At 33.1% G+C, this 25,202-nt stretch overlaps 1 protein-coding gene across 8 annotated transcripts in view; it reads right to left on the bottom strand.

Annotated features, from left to right (window-relative positions):
* The window catches only part of LOC143252684 (lysine-specific histone demethylase 2-like), a 71,555-nt gene that overhangs the window by 10,657 nt on the left and 35,696 nt on the right, over positions 1-25,202 (bottom strand). For 4 of the 8 annotated variants that reach the window (XM_076505208.1, XM_076505209.1, XM_076505207.1 and 1 more), the window contains exons 7-14: positions 23,988-24,083; positions 10,766-10,886; positions 9,207-9,270; positions 7,071-7,244; positions 3,901-3,975; positions 3,412-3,546; positions 2,639-2,804; positions 1,512-1,570 (exon numbers count right to left, since the gene is read on the bottom strand). In XM_076505208.1, the coding sequence (XP_076361323.1) occupies positions 1,512-1,570; positions 2,639-2,804; positions 3,412-3,546; positions 3,901-3,975; positions 7,071-7,244; positions 9,207-9,270; positions 10,766-10,886; positions 23,988-24,083 (890 nt within the window). The remainder of the gene's footprint in view (positions 1-1,511; positions 1,571-2,638; positions 2,805-3,411; positions 3,547-3,900; positions 3,976-7,070; positions 7,245-9,206; positions 9,271-10,765; positions 10,887-23,987; positions 24,084-25,202) is intronic. The other 4 variants (XM_076505213.1, XM_076505211.1, XM_076505212.1 and 1 more) reach the window with 1 other exon arrangement.

The following is a 25,202-nucleotide window of genomic DNA, read 5'->3' as shown; positions in this document are numbered from 1 at the left end:
ATAGTAACGTTTTTATCAAGACCTTCTTGCAGAGTCTAATACTGTCAGCCTTTAAAATGAAGGCTATATTTGACAGAAAAACAGGATATTTTTTTACTATTCTCGAGAAAGTGCTATATTATAATTATTTAAGTTCAGTACAACCAATTATATTTCAAACAGTTATTTTTCACTTCCCATTTGATAAGTTAACCTTTCTTACCTTAAAGTTGAGAATATTCATTTTATAAATTTCTCTAAGCTGCCATACATAATGTCTCTGAAGCAGTTACTCATGAAAACTTCTATCAACCCTTCAGATAACTCATTGGGGAAAGTTTTGCAGGTGAAATGTAGAGTTAAATAGAAATTATTTTTAGTGTACTCTAAGATTTTGTTTCTGTACAGCATGTGTCATTGGACACAATAAGTATATGCTTCAGGGCACATGTGTGACAGCTCTCGCTAGGAACCAAATTTTACATTTTAAACAAATAGCAAAAAGTTCTATTTATGTGGATATACATTTTTTTAAAGGTTGAAGCATTAAGGAACACCATGCTATGGGCTATTAGAGGTTGTCTAAGCAATTTTATAGGTTCTAAAGGTTCACTGGCAAACCTTGACCACATAGTGTATTGTAAAATAGTCTTCTTATATTGTGGTTGATCCATAGTAGTTTAAACTGAATGTTAATCATTTAAAAAAATGGCACATAGTATGCATCACAGCAAAATAACAAAATTATTTGATTAAGAATTGCCATATTCATTTTTAGCCAAAAAATTACATATTTTGTGACAGGCACAATGGTCTTTGAGTTTATTCAAAAAGACTAAAAGAAGTTATAGCAACCTCAATTAACTTTACACATTATAAACTGTAAAAACAGTCATGCTTACAGTAACAGTTTCTAAAGATGGGTATAATTAATAAATTATGCAAACAAATATTTAAATCAGTCGTTAGGCTGAACTGAAATTTTGTTGTTTGGGGGGGGGGAAAGTGAAACTCCTAATGATAAAAATATATTAAAATACAGATGGACCAAAATGACTTAAAACCAAAGAAAAATAAAATAAGGATGAAGAAGTGGGACTTAAACAAAATTTTCCATCAAGCAATCAAGAACACAAAATGAAAAATAGAAAAAAACAATCTTAGGGAGATCAAATACTTTACTTAGACATCAGATACACATAGCATGAGGTAACTATAAAACACTGAGTCTACAGATGCTACATTCTAAAGAATATGAGAACACAGAAACAAACATTCTCAATACTGAATGAGAGAGTAGAAAAAGTAAGGTACAAAAATAGTTGGGGTGATAGTAGATGGAATATTTTATTTCTGAATTACATATTTTAATCATCATTTCACAGAAACTGAATACTTGCAGATGACGTTATATAACAAACACATTTGACAAAAACAGCAAAGTAGATTATTACAGAATTATCTTTCATAAGACATTAAACTACACTAATTTAAACAGGTACAATAGGTTTTACTCAAAATCATTAACTTACTTCAGAGAACTTCATTTTTGTTTCTTCCATAAAATTTTTGTGCATCTCCATAATCTTATCTGAAAGTTGAGGTAAGAAAATAACTATGAATGTGCAGATTACCACAGACAACTTATAATGGACAAACACTTAACAAACTACAACAATACAATCCTTGAAGTAGCATTATTACGTTCTTTATTTAAGTATAGTATTTTTCCTGTATTGTCTAGAAATGTACATATAGCACACACAAAATGTTTTCATTTTTACTGAAAACAAAAAGTATATTAACACATAATAATACAACAGTACTGTAATGCTACATCATTATCAAAATCAACATTTATGAATTGTTTCTTAGGAGACTGGATTAAAACTTCTATGACCAAATGGATACTACAGACTGTAAACCCAATGATAAATATATTTATCTACTAGTAGCAATTCTACATATAAAAAATAGTTTGAATAATGGCTAATATCATAAAATTCACCTAATGATGCTTGCCCAAAGAAATTTAATATTAAGACAGAGTGTACATGCATCTAATTCTGACTGATTCTGTGCACTGTGCTTAGTATATAACCAAAATCATGAAAATGACCAAGAGGTGAATGTAGCTCTCACATTTTGAATACACATACACAATTTACCCTCAACCCACTGTTTGACCAAGATTCAAATACTGATTACAGGCCACACTTAATGCTATATAATAAACATCAAATATTAACAATAACATTTATAATTGATAAGTAAGTTTAAATGCTTACTGTTATATTATATAATCAAATGTATTTATCATAATAGACATGAATAATTAAAATTATGGCTTGATGACATTTCAGTTTGTTTGTGATATTCCTGAGAAGATTTCACATACAATTACAGGAACATTTTCAGGAAATCCTGACCCAGTTAATATTTATTTACAGCCTGTAAGCTTGAAAATGACAAAAATATGCAATTTTTTTTTAAGGTTTCATGTTAAGGCCTACTTTTTATTACACTAACCCCAGGGTGTTTGCAAATAGTGTATTGTACATCTAAGCAAAATCATTTTGGACATATTTGGCACTTAAATAGAAGAATCAGTTCTTTGACTTTCATATCTGCAAACTTAAATAAACTATTAAAGACAAACCATATAAATTAATATCATGTGTTTGGTCTTTCCTCCAGCTTGCTACAGCATCTAGTACTGCATTAAAATGAAATTCCACTCGTTGGTCCACACTAGATAGCGTGACAGTGCCATCTTCAGCAAAAAGCTCACACTTTTCCCCAACTATCCTCATTGCCATTGCAGCCTAAGAAAAACAGAATAAATAATGATTGCCTTCATCAATTCTATAGCATCAAAGACATGAAATTTAACATTAAGAGAATATTTTAATAAAAAAAATAGACAGGTACAAATGATATACTTTCTATAATTTAACAACGATTAAAGCTCTATCAGAACAACTAAAACCTTTTATAACTCTGAACTTTCCAGATCCATGTGTTTGGTTGTTCAGAATTTTTGTATAAAAGTGTCCTTATATTTTAACTGTTTAACTAGAAGAGGAAGGCATCTGAACTACAGCAACTATTGGCAAGCAGTAGTGAGTTACCAAATAATGATTTGTAAGCAAAATGATATTTACTTTTGTAAACATTACTACACATTTTGACAGTACCTTGGTCCACAGTGTGTAAATGCTTACAAGATTATAGTTTTTTAATTCAATACTATATTAGCATAATGAACTTCCTTACACAAGTACACAGAACCAATGCCAACTCTTGCCTGACTGAATAGTGAGATTTGACTGTCACTTTTATATTGCACTGACAGTCTCAAAATTCTTCCATCTCCATACAATATACAAAAAGAAACAGACATTGTCTACCCAAAAGTACAGAAACAGCCACCTGTTGGCTCAAGATGGTTAGAGGGTTATTAATGACTCCTGTGATGATCTGAGCACCTTTTCCAACACAGACACCAAGAAAAGACTCATCCCACACACGACCACCAATCCTATTTCTTGCTTCTAAAACCATAACCTAAAAATTATGCAAAAATGCACATGAATTATTTAAATATAAAAAGATAATGTTTAACATTAGTGAAAACAGACAAAAAAACTTATAATGTACTAATGAACAACAGCAAGGATACTTGCTATCTAGAAATAACTCATCATATCTGTAAAGAAATCTGGCATAAATTTTCTATCATTCACACATATAAGAATAGAGGTTTTGAATGTGCAATACTTAGAAGTTTCATTTTTAATGTTAGCAATAGACCACTTCCAACGATACCTCCAATATACTAATATCGATTACATCAGTAATATGAAAATTCATTAACTGATAAATAACATTCAGTTTTTGAATTTTGAACTTTAGCCTTACCTTGACCCCAAGATTCTTCAAGTGTCTGGAAGCACTGATTCCTGCAGCACCTGCTCCAATTATTATTACTGAATCCTAAAATACAAGAATATAAGAAAACAACATCCAGTTTATCAAAATAGTACTTAATGGTGGCACACTGTGCTGTAATATTAGAGTATTTCTGAAGAAATGAAGCCTGACCAGGTGGAATTTAAAACCATGATGATTTTTACCAAGTATATGCCAAGGAACATAAATTGCTGGGTTGTTGGAAGCCACAATTCTAGAATTTTCAGTTTATTAAATAGAAAGAATGGAATTTTGACAGGTTGTTGATTCAAATGACATAGCTCAAGAATCTTGTTTGAATTCCACTAAAATGATATAAAAAGAAATCATGCTAAGATTTCATTAAAATAGCATAACTCAAATTGTGCCTAAACTCAAGTAAAACGATGTTGTTCAAGAATCCTGCTTAAATTCCACTAAAATGGCATAGCTCAAGAATCTTCCCTAACTTACATTAAACAATAAAAAAACATGTCTGAATCTGGCATTGTCTGGGTTTTCACCTCTTCAGAAATATTCTAAGATATAACTTAAAATTTCTTACAAAAGATTGGATTTCATACAAAAATAAAAACAATTTATTTTACTATAATGCACATTGGAAGTAATCTTTTAGTGTAATAACCAGATGTATTAACAAACTATAAATATCATTTAAAAGTGCTATAAGTTATGATATTCTACTAAAACATACTCAATAATTAGGCTACTGTGTGATTTATATACAAGAAAATTTGTTTTCTGTTGAATTTTGCACAAAGCTTTCTAATAGCTATTTGTGCTAGCTAGCTGTTCCTAATTTTGAAATGATGGACTAGATGAAAGGCAATTAGTCAATACCACTAACTCTTGGGATACTTTTTACCAATGAATACTGGTACTAACCATCACGATGTAATTTCCCCATGACTATTGTAGGATATATTTCACTCCCACGACCCATGGGCTGTAAGCTGATCACCCCAAACATCAAGCAATACTAAGCTCATTTAAGAAAGAAACAAATACTTTGATACATTGCAAATAAAGTACAAGAGAAAATAGTTTAAATGTTCAAATAACTGAAATGTAAAAAAGAAAAACAAAAGTTGTGTAATTAAGTGAGATACAAGTTAGCAAAACAATGCATATTAACTCTTTCTGAAATGGTGGGGATGTATTCATGTCCCTCGATTTTTTCTTTCCTATAGTGGAAATACTTAACCAGAAACTGTCTGAGACTTTGTGTAAACTTACTAGATGTTATCTTTGTTTTAGTAAAATGCATATAATTTGATTAGGTTTCTATAATTTCTTTAGTTTGGCATCCAAAATTTTGTTGTGTGAGACTATTTTGAAAAGAACAACATTACAAATACTTTATCTTATAATTTTACTTTTTTTTTTGTATTGTTAATCAGATAGATCCATTTTAATATATCCAATTAATTTTCAATTTGGCCAAATTTAATTTGCATGTTTGTTTTGTTTGTGTTGCCAACTGCATTAGAGATTGTAAAGTCTTGCTATAATAGTACAAAAACTGTGGGAAAAAATTTAAAATACTTACAGGTAACTTATCAGAAGTAACAATATTTTTGCTAACAATATTCATATTCAAAATAAATTTATAATCTAATAAATATAGTTTTTCTACAATAAATAATAAGTTCTTTTAGTTATGTACATTGTTTGAACATGATGAACATAAATAATATTCAATAAATAAGGATTTGAGTCACCGGAATAGTTTGCTATCACCTTTTGTAGTCACTAATTCTATTAAATTAAGAAAAAATTTCAGCAGTTTTCAAAGAAATATAATGTGAAACACAAACTTTTCAGGAATGGTTTGTTCCTAAATCTTCTAGACTTCCATTGTTCACCCTTTCAGTGGCTTCATCTAGTCTATTTCTCAATAAACTATAAATTACTGTTCACACTATTTTATTTACATTAATATTAAATGTTGTATTTTGAAATTTCTGCTTTCTATGTAATTATTCCTACCACGTGCTGCGACATGATAAAAGTGTAGGAAGTAGAGCTGTGTTAATAAAACCTCAACCTTAGAAGGGAAATTATGTGAAAAATAAGAATAAATAATTATATTCTCAATAGATAATAGTCTCTTAGCAAATAAACTTATGTTTTAGGATGGGCAGAAAAATAAAAAAAATCCAATGAATGAACTGTTGACTGGTGAAACTCCTCAGAGTTGTGCAGGAATAAAAGTTTGAACATTTAAAATACTTTTCTTTGTGAATTACACTTAATAAATGTTACAAAATATAAATGATAAAACATTGTAGAGTTGAAATTATTTAAATAAATTAAGCATTATTACTTTCATTTAATTTGTAAATTTACTATTTAGATACACACCCAACTCCAAAAAAAAGGAGGAAGCAGCTGTTCCTTGTAGGATCAAAAGGGAGTTGGTGCAGTAAAAACAGCATTTCAGCTTGATAAATGTAATTATCTGTAACTAGTAAATAACTCCCTTTTTAAACACTACACTAAAAAAGACAAATCTTTGATAAAGAAATAATCTAAAATAAGGGGTAAACAGTGAAAACTATTACTGAGTAACTCTACCTATGTAACATAAGAAACAGACACGTTGCTCAAAAAATGCTTTTCTGTCTTATGTATAGAAAGGCACTATGTTCAGAAATTCAAAAAGAGAATAACAGATTATTTTCCTCTAATTCTTCTTTCACTTTTTTTAAGTTTCTGAAATAACCTATATAAGAATACAATACACCATAATGCCTGTTTCAAAATAGAAGTACCAAACTGCTTCTAAATATCAAAAACAATAATGTTTTCACTTTATTTTCTTTACGGGTTTTAAGCTTTCATTTTACAGGACAAATAAAATCATTAATGAAACCTGAAACAAAGTAAACTGAAGTTCAAAAATTCAACAAAAGAATTTAGTTGTTTTAGCAGTATTTTTTGATCTAATAAAAGCAAAGATGTATTTAAGTAGAATAAGTCTTCAAATGTCAAAACTATAAATCTTACCTATAACCTAAATCTACTGATATAAAAAGTACATACATCAAGTTGTAAAACTACAGAAGCAAAGATGACAAGATATAGAGATATGAAGGAGTTTACACAAAATCATTTACCTGACACTCTGCTGGTAACAGAGTGAATGAAGGTGGTGATTGAATAATACCAAAATTTATTAAACCCTTAAGTGTAAGATACTTCAGTATTCTGCGGGAATCATAAACACAGCGAACACGTACTAGTCCCCGACACATAAGGTTCTCTATGACCCTATCTAGTATGAGCCACTCCTGCAAAAAAAGGGAAAAATAATCATTAAATAACCACAAAATGTATCTTTATGCATTGTTGAATAATAAAATCACAACAAACATAATTCAAATTTTGAAAAAGCAAACCCTAATAACTACTATCATATAAAGAATATTTTCAGTTGGTATGCATAGAGATAAGTTTAAATTTCGACTCTCCTTGAATTAAAAACATTTTTACTCTGTTTAATCAATGTTAATGGACTACAACTGCCAAAAAGTTTTTCCCTCCAACGATAAACATAAATGGAGCTTTAAATGTAATTTGTTTTATCAATAGGAATAATTATTTACAAAATTTCAAATCAAATTACAGGCACATTATATTTTACTCATAAAATAGTGATGCTGTAAACTGAAGCAAGATTAAGTAGTAAAAAGTCAGAGTCAACAAAAAAAACATGGGATTAATATATGTACACACATACACTGCACAATAAAAACATTTTTTTAGAATAATTATGCCAGGTAAATTATTAAAAAGGACTGACCTATTTTGGGTCAACACTCTAGTTTAACTACCTTTAATTATCTTGTTTTATTAAAGAGGATTTACTTTGTACTAACAAGTGTTGTTACTGCAGTTTTTTTCATTGAACTTTTCTTGTTCTTATAAGAAATTTCTGTTGAGTATAAATACTTTAATACAGCAAGTTATACTCAAAATCTCAAGAAATTAGATTATCCTTGTAATTTCAAAAGTAAATTAAGGGTATGTGACTCTTAAAACAATATTAAGGCACTGTAACTAAACATATTACTTAGTTAAAATATTTTAAATGATAAATTTGACCCAAAAAACAATGAATTAAAGAAAAAAGTTTGTTAAAGAGTTTTAAAGAGGAGTGGGTCAAATAATTGTTAACAGTAAGTATTTTTTGATAGATTGTTTAGGCAGAGTATTCATGATGAAACTTTGTAGAATAAATTGCAACTGCCTGTTGTGGAGACATAGGTGTAGAAGACGATGCTTCAAATTTCTTCCACCTTTCATCTTTGGGACCTGAAGACGAAAGACAGAAGACTTTCAAAACATCGTCCTCTGCACTTGTGTTTCCACAACAGGCAGTTGCCATCCATTCTACAAAGTTTCAACAATAGTAAGTATATTAAGGTTTAAATGCTACTATTCATGTAAAGGATTAACTCCTTCAACACAGGCTACTTGATGAAACAAAATACTTCAGAAATACACCCTTGATATATGTACCACAGGTAACTATATGCCATGAGCTTCACATAGTAATAAGTTTGGCATTTTAAGTACACTTAAAATTAATAGATAAGTAATTAAACCTTCAAAATAGAAGGCATATAAGAACCATAGTGTAAAGAAGTTGTTTAGACAGAAAGTTCTGAAAAATGGAACTCAATTTCTTTCTGAAACAAATCAACTTGTTCTTCTATAAACAAAGGATCTACACAGAACAAGGACAAGTTATGAGACAGCTTTACAAAATGAACTCTAGGGTCAGTTTGTTTTTAAAATCAAAAACTGTGTTTGAAATTATATGAAATTTTCTGTTGCATTAGGACTTCTCAGAATGCCAAATTAACAGTTAATCAGGCAAACCCTATAATAAAAAAAAAAAGTGTATATTTTTTTAAATATATTTCCAAATGCAGCCACCATCCTAGAAAACTCACCGAGACCAGCTTTAATAAACCAGAAAACAAGCAAGTTATGGAAGCAGGCAACCCTTGAACAAAGCTGTAATTAAGTGCAACATCCATAACAAGCAAGATTAGCATAGTTAAAGACTGAATCTATGTTATTCACCTAGAACTCAAAACCGAGTACAGAAAAAAGTGCCAAGACTTTGAAAGATTATAGAAATAAAACTTGTTCATGTTAAAACAGTATTAGAGAAAGGCTTTGTTTAATTTATGAAACTTGAATATCACAAAAATATAACAGTAAACAAACAATATTATACAAACCTTGGGATTTAGGTACCACAAAGCTACAATTAAGTTTCGGATTCCTAAGTACATAACTGGTTCTCTGTGGACATAAAAATGAAAGAGGTACGTTAGAATAAAAAAATTAAACAAAGCACATATCCTTCAACTAAGCACTTTTTCTCATCAAAGTGATAGTCAATTCTAACTACTATAAAACTGGAGCATCATTTCATATTTTAACTGGGGGAGGACAAGCTATTTTTTTTTTTAGACATCCAGAGGTGTTTGACCTTGGGACAGTCTTGTTTTTTTTTTTTTTTTTTAAATCAATCTATTTTAAGAATCATTTGTTCTGATTATTTCCCAAAATAAAATGATATATAGTTTTGGAGTTATACTTCTTTCCTATCTAAATGATGCCTCTGTTATAAGATACTCATTAGAAATTCCCATAAGAACAAAAGATATAGACATTACGATTATGATGAGTGAAACCACCATTACTATTGGATATTCTTAGTTCTTTTCTGTACCTATTTCTTACAGCCCACTTGGATTATTTCTCATGTCTTTGTTTACACGCTTTGAAAAGTTAATATTTACATGCAAGTTTGTGCTTTGGGTTTTTTAGAACAAGGTATAAGGCAGTAAATTCAGAGTAACCTCTAAGAATTAGGAATTTTAAGACTTACAAAAATAAATTGGAAAATTTTATACAAACATAAAATCTCTAAAACAGTCTCTCAACAAAATAGACACATGCTACAAATGAATAAAACTTGATAATGTAGTCAAAGGTATTAAATGTATTAATAAAATAGTTAAACCTTGACTGTTGAACTGTTTTTCTTCCTTTGCACTAGTTGTGCTCCTTATTAGCCAAGTAGAAACAATATAAAACAAAATAAAGTAGAAAAAAAAGAATATTCATTGAAATCTTGAAAATATTTTAACAGATTAACATTGTTCAAATAAAATTACACAGGCCTAAACTGTCAAAAAGTTACACTAAATGATATACAACTGGTCACGTTTTCACAAGAAAATGTTCCCAAGCACTTTGATAAAACATTAAATCTGAAAACAGAAGAGAGAAAAAACAATAACAGACACACAGTTATTCATAAAACAATCAGGTCAATGGGTCATTACAACATTATGTGTAATGGTTGACAGTCTTGATGCTGTTTTTAAAAAAGAAAGTAGAATTTATTAAACATGTGTGCATGAGACACAGGCATGGACTATTCTAACACCTGACATTATCACTAAGATCATACTTTCTCCATAATACCTTTATTTAACTATCTATAGTTACTAAAGGTTTCCAATGAAAGCTGCTGAAAGAGTCTCAAATTATAAACATGCAAAAACAAGCCTGATCAAATAAGTGATAACTGAACCTAGCAATCACTGCAAGACTTCTAAGAACTATTGATCTGAGTCTGGTTAAAGTGCAAAATTTCAAGTTATTTGGTAGGTTGTAATATATCTACAAAATATTTGTCTTACAGTTGCTTGTTACTGTTCAAGTGGAGATTTGATCACCAATTTTATCATAATATTTCATATAAGTACTAAGCCTGAATACATACTTTGCATATTCTGGAAAAGCTTCTCTCTCCTCTGGTTCCATGACATCTGGTCTAAAACACCTAGCTCTTCGTGGCTCCAGTGGTTGATAAAATGGCTGAATACAGGTGTTTGGGTTGGTATCTGTGGGGTAAAACCATACAATTTCCAAAGTATGTAAGATTTTTTTACTTGTTGGAAATAATTATATCAATTAGGTAAATAAGTAGAAGCCTGGTGAATGCATACGAAAGGTAAATGTTTTAATTTTTGGAGATAACAGATGAGAGTTGTATATGTGAATCCAGAACTAGAATTATCTATCTCCACAATGATTTTGCAAAGAAACAACATTATGAACACAATTCACTAACAAAAGTGTCCCTGAACCATGTCAAAACCTGTACATAAAACCAAAATGTGTTTAATTATATGAACTTGCTATAGAAGAACTTAAAGTTTCTTGGAAGTGTAGAAAATCAACCTGTGAAACAGTTCATGTGCTTGATCACATGAGATTAACTCAGCAATACTGGAAACTTGCTACTACATTGTATGCAAATTGTTTAGATTTCACATCATGAGAAGTGTTCACTAGTTAGGTCTTTGAAGTGTCAGAAACCATCTAGATTCAAACAAAATGGTTGGCAAAGAAAAGCTCTCTTGAACTTCAGTTAAGCTGCAACTGCTTACATTCATCTTTCAGAAATGAATATGAAACAGGTTAACATACGTAAATCACTTGTCCATCTTCTAGTGAATAAACATAAAACAGGTTAATATATATCTATTACTTTTCTATCTTCCAGCAAAATAACATAAAACAGGTTAACATGCATCAATTACTTGTCAATCTTCCAGCAAATGAATAATAAACAAGTCCTATATCTATCACTTTACCCCTCTTGAAAAAAAACACAATACGATTGCATGGAAGCAACATTAAAAAGAATTAGCCAAATGTAAAACAATCATCAATGTTCTTATTGGTTTCAGTTTCAACAAAAAAAACAAACTTGCCCATCTGAAGCAAATGTCAAATTATTCAGAAGAAAAGATATCTTTTTATAATGACAATCATAAATTATACTTAAAATATAAAAATTTCACAAAAATTCACTTAAATTTATAAAGCACCTTTCTGACTTAGGTACTCTCAAAATCATAATGATTTTGATATTATCACAAGAACTAGCCTCAATGTGCTACACACTAAGTCTGATTAATGCTTAATTCAGAACAAATTGACATAGCAGTGTTTTGCCAAGAGTGTGAAAATTCCATGTTTCAAACGATATTGTAAATGTTCTTAATAATACTGCTTTACTTAAAGCACTTAGTTTTATGTTATACACAAAAGCACCTGTATTACAAATATGCAATACATCTATTTCTTTGTTGATATTTTTTTTACTAAGTAAAAGAATGATAAGTACATTAACATTCTAGATTTGAAGCTATTATAAAAACTACCAAATCAAAGTGTATAATAAAATTCCAACTGCACTATATACACTGCTGGCCAAAATCTTAAGGCCAATTTGCTGCAATTATTCAGTATGTAGCAATTGTTACTATTATTATTATCATCACTTTTTCCAAAACAGTATTCTTCAAGATGATAGTTTTATTAATTAAAGCTTGAAATTAAAAGAACAAAACAAAGGTTCAATGGGATTTAAACTCAAGCACCACATACCACAAAGAATTGCCTAAGTTGCATCCAATGTTAAAACATTTTGTTTTTAGTTTTCTTGAGTTGTAACCTATATTTTAGCAAAAACAAATATTGACTGTTGTCTGAAAAGCATATTTATTGTGTTCTGCCTTCTTTAAATTGCAAAGTAAATGTTTATCAACAATTTTCAAACTTTTCACATGTATACATTTCTGACCAAGTGTGTAGTTTTAACAGTATTACAAGGAATGTGGCTAAATAGATAAATTTCATTCACTAGTTATGTGCTTTCTCATGGGAAATAATGCTATATGGTTGGACACACTACAAAAGGTGCATCTTTTCAACTGGTAAGGTCAGGAGAAAAAGCTCATGACTGACAGCAGATAGCTATATCAGTGTGATTGGGTCTCAGGGAAGACACCTCCAGAATGAGAGACTTTCAAACACTTCTGCAAAGGCTCATTTGTACAATTTTGCATCATCTAAAAACTTAGGAAAGGGAATTGATACAGTATAAGATCTACAAAATTAATAATTCAGTTCTACCCCTGAGAACTGATCTTGGTGAACAGGAAGCAAGATTGAATGAGAGTCATTATGGTGAATACAAGGAGACCAAAAGGGCTTTCAAACATTTAACAACCAGGACAGCCCAACTACAGTTCTGGTTGATACCACATAAGGCCATCCAAGTGAGACTGTACATGCCACTGGTGGATACTGTCTGCTAATACAAACTGTTCTTCAAACAGGGGAGACAATAGGTAGAAAATGAAAGTTGTTATTCATGAGGCATTCTTGAACCTCTTCATGATGCAAGGCATGCTGCTGGTGCAACCATGGGTCACAGTGAAACAGGGGGTTGTATAGAGTCTACAGATAAGCCACTCTCTGAAATTCATTGTTCTGCTGTGCATGAGCAGTGATCTCACAATTATCTGAAAGTATGTTTCTCAGAGATCTGCTAAACTGTAATTCCCAAAGTTAAGGGCATTTCAGCCTGATGTTGGATAAGATTCCATAAGAAATAGACTGCTGATGCAACCACAAGTTCTTGTAAGAGATGGTAAGGAGATTTCTCTCCTGATATTCAAGGGTGTAACTAAAGGGCTGCTTCTTGCACTATTTTAAGCAGGTAACTACTTAGAATGACTGGAATTATGATACAAAACTCATGTTTTACTGAGGATAAATCAAATGCTGATATATCTTGGTGCCATGATACAGTCCCATTGGATATTCATGAGTGGACAGGGATATTTAGGCCTATTTATGAAACCTTTTCTGCAGTAAGTGTACTAATGATGCCTCCTACTCTGACACCAGCCTGAAATGGAGGACTAAAGAATATGTGAATTGCTCATCACAGCAAGATGGATAAAACTATATGTTCTACCTGACTGCTCAGCAGATAAAGAACAGTCTCAAGTAAGCCTGGTCTAATGCTGGCCTGGATCCAGAAATCAAAAGAGCCCAAGTCAATCTTAGTCACCATGCAAGTTTGTCATATTTGATGGCTCTTGAATAACAATATGTAAAAAAAGAATGAAATGGTTAGGTATAGTATCTGTCAAGCATTACTGCAACCATTTCTGTTACAGAAAGTTCGCCATTCATGAGAACAATGCTATTAAGATACTGCTGGCTGGGGTAGTAAGTGTATGCTACCAGAACAATCTAGCATTATTAGTACGTGCGATAACGTGATGTTTACATATACATATGGTAATATGCATGAATGAATACGTGCGTGTGTGTGTGTGTGTGTGTGGTGTTAAATGCACATGTGGATGTTACCTAAAACCTTTCTTAAATGTTCGTAATGCATTAGAATAAAGCAAACAGAAAACGAAACTGCTAAGCAACACATGAAGGAAAATAAAGTATTTGACCTGAAAATTTTGATCTGATAAGATTTTGAGATGTTAAGTAAACTCTGATTACTGACCAGTGAAGCACTGGTAAAAGAAGACTTTCAGTGTTGGAGACTAAATCATTAGGAAGGCACTGGATATCCAATAAAGAAATAAATACTAACTGGTGAATAAACTCACATCACATTTAGGAAAAAAAAAGACATGTTAATACAGTGCCACACATTTTTAATTTGACTGAGTTAACATTTTCATGAATCAGTAAAATTATGTATAGACAATGAAATTCACTGAGAGTAACTAATGTATCTTACAAAAGATGAACTCCATGCACATGATGTTTCTATTTCATTATAACTTAATACATTCAATTGTGGAGACTGAAATATCTTGCAAGCATGTAGTTTTACTATTTTCTTAGCATTTGTTTCATTACAAAGGTGTAATTAAAATGCATATTAGTACATACTGTGAACTTGTAGCTCAAAAAAGAAGGTGACACCTGTGTGGCATTTAATTAAAGTCTCATTGAACTGTATTAAAATTTTTACATATCTTGTACCTTGTAACTATGGCTAGCTTGTTTTAGTTACTTGTGTAAGAGCCAGTTCTTAGAGTTTTGCACCCTTTCTTTCACCACTGGCACCAGGCTGTGTTTGTTTAACAGCCAGATGATGGTGAAACCAATGTTTACAGGTTATAAGTAGCTGTATTAGCTGTTATTGTAGATATGACAGCACTAATGCTGGCCAAGTGCAAGATACTAATAAAACAGGGTGGACAAGAAAGTTCACAGGTGCAAGTGTGACATTTACAATATACACAAAAACACCCACATATCTATAAAAATGGCAGTTAACCAGAGCAATTGCTTTTCACTGTCTTTACCTAAAACTTGCTTTTGTAACAGGTAGTTGTAACTGGGTCATTAAAACTTTGAAACCTCTGCTTCAAGCTGAACTGATTATCAATCATTTTCCAGTTAACCAACCATTTTAATCCTGACCTTTTCTATAAAAGATCAAGCCCTAAATACTTTTGATTATGTTATCCACTCAAATGGCCAACTGCCTTTGTGAATTAATTTGCTTGATGATATTGGTAACATTCACCACCATTTTGTGGGCCTAAGATGCTTACCTGATGTTCAGTCTGGTTAATTCAAGGGAAGTTTTAAACTAAGACTATATAGTGATGAAGGTCAGGAAAAACTAAATACTAAATGAATACGAGGTAGAAAAAGTTAAGCACTGCAAATGAGTATATAAGTATAGAGAATAAAATAAATGACTTTACAGCATTAGGAAAAATGAAGGATTACATCCTGTTGAAGCTGACGATAAAGATAACAAGAAAATTGAATCCATTTAGGTTTCATTTAGTGAATACAAAGGGTGTGTGGGTGGGTTTTGCATTTTATGGAGCAAAGTAACTAGGCTACCTGTGCCAAACATCCCAAAAAAGTTAAAAGTAAAATTATTAAAAAGGAATCAAGATAAAACAAGATAGAGTTGAATTTCTGAATTACAACCTAAACATCATGAAATCCAATTTTTATATCTAGTGTACAGCAGTAAGAGAGAAATTACAGTAATACTAGTTTTAAAGGACATTCTGTAGCATAAGCTGAATGGTCGTAACTCGCCAGGATGACTAACAGGTAAGTACAAACACCAGCATAAGTTACCTGAACTTGGCCTTTCCAGTACTGGTTTCGAGTTATGTGACGTTACAACCATGTTCAGAAAATTAAATTATACAAGTTGTAAAAGACTTTCTCTAGTATAATTTTAATTATTATAATGCTCCAAGATAACTCAAGCATCAGCATTAGTCACCTGAAGTTGGTCTTTCCAGTCCTGGTTTCAAGTTATTTGATGCTACAGCCATTTTCTAATTTCATATCGAACTAGTTATACTTCAAAAAGGAATCATAAAAAAAATGTCTAATTTATGAATTAAAAACTTAACTAGTCTTAAAAATGTCAATGGCCTTTAAAAAACTAAAAACATTTGTAAGGTGAACAGTGTCACCGTCACCGATGACACTATGCAACGTTAAGGGTAAATCTTGGGACAAAACATGTCTAAAATGGTGCTGTCATTGAGAGTCATAGAGATGGCAAGACAGTAAAATGTGGCTTATTGTAACATGGGTGTCACACAAACAACACATTTCTTTTATCTGGGACTGATGCACCAAACAATGAGTTAAAAAACTGTGACCAATGCGTAGTCTAGCGAGGACAACTTCCTCTTTCTGATTCTTATGGAAACAAGATGCCTGAAGTCCAATAAAGGATTTTATTTGGAAAAAGCTTGTTTTCACATTGCTCACTCCAAGTCAACTGCCAACTGGCATAGAGCTAAGCCCTGAATACAGGACCATAGTCCATGTATGGAAGAGGCACAGCAATGATAGTGCCAGAGCAGACAGACTTAACTGTGGTGTTGGTAAGCTTGTTCCTGCAAATACCAACTTGGCCCAGTATCCAGAGAAACTGGATAGAAGTAGATGTTAAAGCAAAATGGGCCAGTTAGTTTTGAATATCAGTGAGAATAGAGTGAGAACTAACGTGAAGTGATTGTAGGGCTAACAGAGAGCTAAGTGAATCAGTATAAATAGTACAGATTGTGTACTGCATAGCTTCTATGTGATCCAGGACAAGAGAAATGGTGTACACAGAAACTGTAGAGGAGATTCTGTGTGTAATAACCAAATCATGGCAAATAATGGCAGAGCCCACAGAGTTATCTGATTTCGAACCATCTGTATAAATGGTAATGAAAGGATGGTTCGAAAGATGTTTGGCAAATAGAAGGCAATACTTCCAACCAGAAATACCTGTCTTCTTCAGATGACTCAAAGAAAGGTCACATTTGGGGATAGTAATTAGCCATGGTGGGATGAGCTGATTTGTGGATACTGCTATGTCATCCAAAAATAGACTCAATACATTCGATGCACCTGGAGACAAAGACTGAAAGGAACAGTAGCAGACAGTCTACTATGAAAAAGTGTGGCCAACTGAGAAAGGAAACACAGCCCCATGTGAGATGCTGTGGTAAAGATCAAAGTTTTGAAACAAACATTAAAGATAGTTGCAAACGATAAAGGTGTAGAAGGGGGTTCATGGAACTCTGTGTACAAACTCTGGACTGGAGAAGTGCTGAAGGTCCCTGTGTAGAGCCAAATCCCTTGATGGTGAACATGGTCCAACATTTTTAAGGCTGAAGTCCTGGCAGAGCCACAGACCAGAGACCCATAGTCTAGTTTGATTGAATAAGGGCACAATAGATTTTTAGCATGGAACAGCGATCTACCCCTCAAGAGGTGGAAGAGAGGACACAGAGGATGTTCAGTGCCCTTGTACATTTGACATGTAGCTGCTTCATGTATGAAATAATGGTCAGCTTATGGTAAAATATAAGCTCCAAGAATTTTGTCTCAGGGACCACAGTAAGCACAGCTTCACCAATACGGACTTCAGGATTAGGATGAATACCCTGTTGATGAAAAAAGTGCATGTAAACAGTTTTGGAGGGAGAAAGGTTGAGACTGTTTGCTGTGGTCCACTTCAGTAAACGATTAAGAGCATTCTGTAGCTGTCGCTCAATATTACACATATTTGATGACGATTGACACGAGATGTGGAAGTCATTGACAAAAAGAACGTTTGCAACTGTAGGGGGTAGTTGTCCACTGATGCCATTAATCTTTATATTTAAAATTGGGTGACTCAACACAGCCTTGAGGGACTCAAGTTCCTGTGGAAAAGAATAGGAAAGTGTCGAACCCACATGGACCTGAAATCACTGATTCACTAAACAGTGTTTAACAAAAATCAGTAAATTGCCACGAAACCCATATGAGTGGAGGTCTCGCAAGATACCATATCTCCATGTTGTATCATAAGTTTTCTCAAGGTAAAAAAATACAGAAACAAGATGTTGTTGTTTGAGAAAGGTTTCCATGATTGATGTTGAGTCAAATCAAGTGGTCCATGGCGGAGCGCTGTTTTTGGAACCCACACTGAGTGGGTGAGAGGAGGTTGTTTGATTTGAGGAACCAAATAAGATGAGCATTAACCATCCTCTCTAAGATCTTACAGAAACAGCTTGTTAAAGTAATTGGAGAGTAGTTCAAAGGAATCTTGGGATCCTTCCCAGGCTTAGGAAAAGGGAGTACAATAGAATGGTGCCAAGCATCAGGAAAAACATTCTCCTGTCAGACCCAGTTAAAAACAATCAGAAGAACAGCAAGAGAAAGAAGGCCCACTATGTCATAATGAATATCACCAGATCCAACTGATGTACTGCCAGACTGATGAAGAACAAATTTAAATTCCATCAGTGTAATGGGGTGATTATAGCCATAGAGACAATCAGCCTGAAAGGAAAGAGGCCCGTACTTAGGTAGCTAAGAAGATGGGGAATGAAGAAGTGCTAGATGCACGAGAAAAGCTTTCACTGAGAGTACTGGCGATGCTCTGGGTATTAGTAACTTCCTGGCCATCAGAGAACAAGACTGAAAAAGGGGCAAAAGGATACTGGCCAATAACACTTCAAATTTTATCCAATACGACTTTGAAACTGGTGGTAGAAAAAAATGCTAGAGGTGTATATTTAATCTAAGATTCCTTCTCGCTTTGACATTTGACCTGCTGAGAATGTGCATGGGCTTGCTGAAATACAATGTGGTTTAAAATTGTGGGATATCTACGAAAGATATCCCAAGCCTGTTTTTGAGCTTCTTGTCATGTGACAGGCAGGATTCCCCAAGGATAAGGATACTGTGGGAAACATGTCAAGGTTTTAGGAATACACTGAATAGCTGCCTAAAGCAGTAAAAGACTGACTAGGTACATGAAAATAAGTATAAGAACCAGTATTGAAGAGAAACAGGTTGCAGTCCAAGAGCATATGCTCTACAGCATGACCCATTTCCTCAATACTAGCACCTAGCACCACTCCAAAGGGAATTATGTCCCTTAAAATCCTCCAGTAGTAAAAAGGGGGATGGTAAATGCTCAATGAGGGCATCAAGATCTGACTGATTATAGATCTCTTCAGGAGGCAGGTAGAGACAACAAATAGTGATTGTATGACCTAAGGAAATACAGATGGCTACAGCTTCCAAGCATGCATTAAGTGACAAGGAAAGAATGGGCACATGCTGATCAACCAGCAATGCCATCCCACCATGCACTTGTCCATTGCACCACCCCTCTTTTCTATACAAGGAAAATTGCTGAAGGGTGACTGTATCAGCAGGTTTCCAAAAAGTTTCCTCTAAGGAGAAGTGCACAGGATGGTAAGAATCAATCAAATCCTTAATGTCATCTAAATTTGATAAAAAATCTCAACAATTCCACTGGATCAGAGTGGCCATTGTTATTTATGTGGAGAAAAATGTTGCTGGGGAGATCTATTTGGACGAAGATCTACCAACCTACATGGATCCTGCCCTGGGTCGGGTAGGCAGGTCTCTGTCTGTGGACAAAGATTCCAATGACTGAGGGCGTGAATGAATGGCCCATCCTCTTCTGCAGGCCTAGGGAAACATTTGAACTTGAAGGAAGTGAAACTGGGCATGCATTGGAAAGAATGGTGGGAACAGAGATGGAAGTAGACATAGATACATAAACTTTTTTAATTAGGGAGAGCACAAGATTCTTGAGATGTTTTGCAAATGACTCTGTTGGAATCACAAAAAATATCTGTCTGCACTCCCACTGTGGGAGTAGCATGAAATTCAGCAACATATATCTGAGGTAGAGTTGGGGACAATTTCTGAGCCCCTGAATGGGTGATATTATTAACCGTCTTTAAGCATTGCGCCTCTTTCTCTTCTACTCATATAGGGCAAGAAATAGAGTAAGAAGGGTGTGGGCCACTAGAATTAACACATTGTGGTTCCAAGTTGCATTTGTAAGCATCGTGGCCTTTACCACCACAACGACACATACCAAAGAATCATGATATGATATTATTGAGTGATTAAACTCCTAACACTGGAAACATCTGAAATGGTTAGGAATGTAAGGCTGTACCTTGCAGTTCAGATAACCTGCTTTGACTGTGGCAGGATGAAGTGATGTAATAGTTAGTATCAGAACATTGGTAGCATCCATAATTCTGTTTTTACATGTGAAGATTCAGTGTACCATATTAATGCCTTGGCTGGAGAAACCAGCAAGGATTTCCAACTCAGGAATGACCTTTAAGTCCCTCTCAACTATAGCTCCTCCGGGAGAATTCAAAGTCACATGGGGAGTAACTCCAATGGTTATATCCCCAATGGCTTTTGATTTCAAGAGGAGTTTGTTATGCTGTAGTGAAGATGTTTCCACCAAATTGTCTCCAGAGTATAACTTCTTTACTGATTTGGGAAACCAGCAAGTCCCTTTAATCTCTTCTGAATGAAAAATTAAGACATCTACCCCAAAGATTTCTCAGATAAGCCTCCCTTCTATATTACACAACCTGTCATTTCTGTAAAAAGAAAACTGCCAAAAGGTGACTGTATCAGTAGGTTTCAGAAACATTTTCCGTAAGGAGACACACATGGGATGGTAAGAATCAATCAAATTCTTAATGCCATCTATATTTGAACAAAAACCCAAACAGTTCCACTGGATCATAGTGGCCATTTCTATTTATGTGGGAAAGAACGTGACAGGGAGCCCCTCTGTTTTTGACCACATTTTTTTTCTTTATTGGACAAAGATTTATTGACCTCCATGGATCCTGTCCTGGGTCAAGGAGGTACATCTCTCTTTGTGAACAAAGATTCCATTAATTTAGGGTGTAAATGAATGGTCATTTTATTTCTCGGGGCTGCAGAAGAGGATGAGCCCAAAAAAATGCCTGAATGCAAAGCCAAAGGAAGTGGAACTGGGCAGTCACTGGAAGGAGTGGCAAGGACAGAGATGGAAGTAGATATAGATTCATCAACTTTTTTAATCATGGAGGGCAAAAGATTCTTCAGATGTTTTGTGAACGACTCTCCTGGAGGCATGGAGATATCTGTCTGCACTCCCACTGTGACAGTGGAATTGAGTGCAGCAGCATACGTCCAAGATGGAGTTGGAGACAATTTCTGATCCTCTGGGTAGGAATTATTATTTACAGTATTCAAGCATTGCACCTCTTTCTCCTTCACCCATTTTGAACAAGAAATAGAGAAAGAGGGTTGTGGATCACTGCAGTTAACAAAGTGTGGGTCTAATTTGCACTGATAAGCATTGTGGTCTTTGCAAACACAACAAGCATGTTAAAGAACCATGACGTGATATTTTTGAGAGATCGCACTGTTGACACTGGAAACATCTGAGGGGGTTGGGAATGTATGGCTGTACCTTACAGTTTAGATAACCCACTTTGATTGTGGTAGGAGGATGTGGTTATGTAATATTAGAACACTAGTATGCATAATTCCATCTTTGGAGTGGAGATTTGGTGCACTGCCTTGTCTGGAGAAACTAATGAGGATCTCAGACTCATGAATGTTTTTTAAATCCTTTTGAACTATAACTGCTCTGAAAGAATTCAGTGTTGCATGGGGAGTAACATCAATGGCTTTTGATTTCAAGAGGAGTTTGATATATTGTGGTGAAAATGTTTCCACCAAAGTGTTTCCAGAGTGTAACTTCTTTACTGATTTAGGGGATCTAGCAAGCCCCCTCTAATCCTTTTGAATAAAAAAAGAGGGACATCTTCCCTAAGGGATTTTTGGATAAGGAATAGATAATTAGAAATTGAAGTACAGAATCTGACTGATGTTAACTGTACAGCAGTCATCCATGTGTGACTGTTTTCCTGAGACCTTTTGTTTATTTATTTTTTCATACACAGTGTAGCCATAATAAAGATGCTACATTTCAGTGCCCATTGACCCCACCCCACCATGAAGCCCTATACACGAACACCAGTATCAGATACAATGTCTACAACACCCTTTGAGAGTGTCCAACACTGGTACTTGGTTGACCCTAGTCCAATTGGACCAGCTGATTGCCCCTGGGGAGTGGCACCTCAAGGCCTCCCTTCTACAGTAATTCAAAGCCAAAGTGGTGTGTTAGAGTTGAACCCCTCAACCACCAGGATCCTCTCCTCCCCTTCATGGGTCACCACACAAGGCAAACACGTAGGTGGATGTTTAGATCCCAGAGAAAGCAAAAAGAAAGTACAAAACTTTTTCTTGGAGGTCCTCTCACCATGTACAGAAATCCACCTCGAGGGACTATACAAATTATTCAAGGTACAAAAGTATGTTTAGTCTTTCTACATTAACATCATCTTGAATTCCATCTTATCAGAGTAAGTAGAGCTAAAATTATCATTTCACAAATATATTTTGGGCATAAATACTTTAGTAACACACTTGATTTATTTGTGTACAATAGACCTGTACATTTTACTTAACGCCTGCACATTTCATGTATATACACATAGCAAAAAATTCAGAATTATAGTCAACACTTCTTCTCTAATACAGGTTGTACCAATGAACAAATCTCATGAATAATTGTTTGGCCTTAGGTGAAATTATTACAATTAAGCACACTATTTTACTTTGATTGTTTCTGCTGGGTTAAAATAAAAACTTCTTTTCACTTTGTTTACATTGTGTTTTGTCTCTTCCCTGATTTAAACTCACTAAATGTTAGAGAACTTCAGTTTAATTCTATACTAAATTTTCTGGAAATATCAAACTATTTATAACTACAACTAAATCTAATTGGGAAAACAGTATGTCCTGATATCAGAAGTAACATACCACAAAAAGTTATTTTGAGCTGAATGAACTTCAATATTATGCCCAACTTTTTAATGCAAATTGAAACCATATACAGTATATAGCAAACAAAATCTACAGTAACTTTCAATATAAGACTTCAAATTAAATTTTTGCAAATTTGTACTTAGCTCCTTACACTGTTAGGTGATAAATCCAATCAGAAATCCAGAATTATTTCCTCTAATAATCTCAATTCCGAAAATCTTTTTAAAATCAGGCAAATGTTGGACTTTTTCTGATTTCTTATACATTTGTTACACAAAAATTAAAAAAACATTTTGCTCAATCTAATTACAAACAGTAAGCTATAAGAATAGTGAAATGAAACAGATAGTAAAATTAATAAAAACAAATCTAGGAATATCTTAAAAATCAAAATAATGTAGATATTTACAAATAATTGGATTGTGTATACAGCACTTATTAACTTGAAAGTGAAACAGTATAAAACTTCTCATATATTTATTGAATTTTTAAAATTAGTACTGACAAAAAGAATAAATTCAAATGGTCAAAATAATGACAAAAATTGTTTATTAAAATATATTTCTATGTAGTGTGTGTAATTCATTTTATTCTGGCTATTTCAAGAAAAATTTCAAGACCTAAATAGTTTTTTTAGGGAGTAAATTTCATGTTCAAATATATCTCTCAGTATCCTGATAATTAAAATGAAAACTTAATTTCTTAAACATACTGAAATTATTTCCAAGGAACAACCATAAAACATGAAAATGTAACAAAGATAAATGCCATAAATGTGAGCAAACAGAGAAGCTACTACAAACATAAAAACTCTGAGAAAGAAAGAAATTAAGAGGTGTATGAATCAACAGAAACAGAAACAACACTGTATAAGGACACAGACACAGTGAAAAAAGACAGACCTTGTGGTTTCAGATCTAAATAGGTGCGGTCAGAAGTAGAGGGGCCTATGAACTCCGTGTGGCCACCAGTATCAGTGCCATTAGGAAGGGAAACCACTATCAGAGAGAGGTTAATAGTTGGTGCACAGGAAGTTACAATGTTTCAAATGTACACTACACAACTTTTTAATAACATTTTTTTTACAAGTGTTAATAGGTACAGTGCAATGTTTTAAAAGAGCAACAAGTTTTTCATGCAAAATTACAAACTTTCCTACATTAACCCTTTCGTTGCTGACTGTATTTTAAGTAACTAATAAAAATGCATGTGGTACTCTATAATGTACTGAAGGTAATCTAGCTGATGAAAATTCAAATACACCAATACAAAGAACATTATGTAGATGTTAATACAAATTAATGTCTTTAACTTTTAGAAAACTTACAAAACAATTATTGCATGAAAATTTTCCATTCCCAATTTGAGATGACACCAAGAGAAAACCCTATCTGTTTTTACTGTGTGAATGGCATTGACCTAATCATCAAATTATAGCCACAGGTAAGAAAATACTACCACAGAGTACAAGAATAATTTAAGCTAATTTGTTTAGGTAAAGCTACCTAGAAAGTTAACAAAAAAGATCCAGGTCTTTCCCCTTACTTAATGTGATTATTGGTTTGTTTTTTGCACAAAGCTACACAATAAGCTATCTATGCTGTGCCCACCATGGACATTGAAACCAATTTTTAGTCATTGTAAGCTTTTACTTAATTTCAACAAAAATAATTTGTAAATACTAAAACAAGCACTGAATATAAAATACTAAAAAAATAGCATCCTTAATATATGATCTAGAAGCAGGATATTTTAATTTTTGAAATATTCTGCAAGTTAGTTTTCTGATAAACAGGTATTTAAAATTTTCTTCCTCTGTAGATTTTTAAACACAGAAGAAAAAACAGTAAGATAAAATACAGACAGCAAGAGAGTATCAAAATAACAAACAATAGGTTTTAAGTAGCATGCATGATGGACATACAATTCTATCTTTAGGAAGTTAAGCAATATTAGCAAAAGTCACTTTTCAGATTAATTTTACACTTAATTACGGTTTACTTTTAAATTGATTTGATTCTCTATTTTTAAATCCTATAAGAAAAGTAAAAAATTAGTGTCATCTTATCAAAAATAATTTTTAGTCAGCCATTAACCATTTGAAAACGAAAGGGTTA

This window comes from Tachypleus tridentatus, chromosome 6, assembly GCF_004210375.1.
Source record: "Tachypleus tridentatus isolate NWPU-2018 chromosome 6, ASM421037v1, whole genome shotgun sequence".
NCBI classification, from domain to species: domain Eukaryota; kingdom Metazoa; phylum Arthropoda; class Merostomata; order Xiphosura; family Limulidae; genus Tachypleus; species Tachypleus tridentatus.
This window is presented reverse-complemented; position numbering and strand designations above follow the sequence as displayed.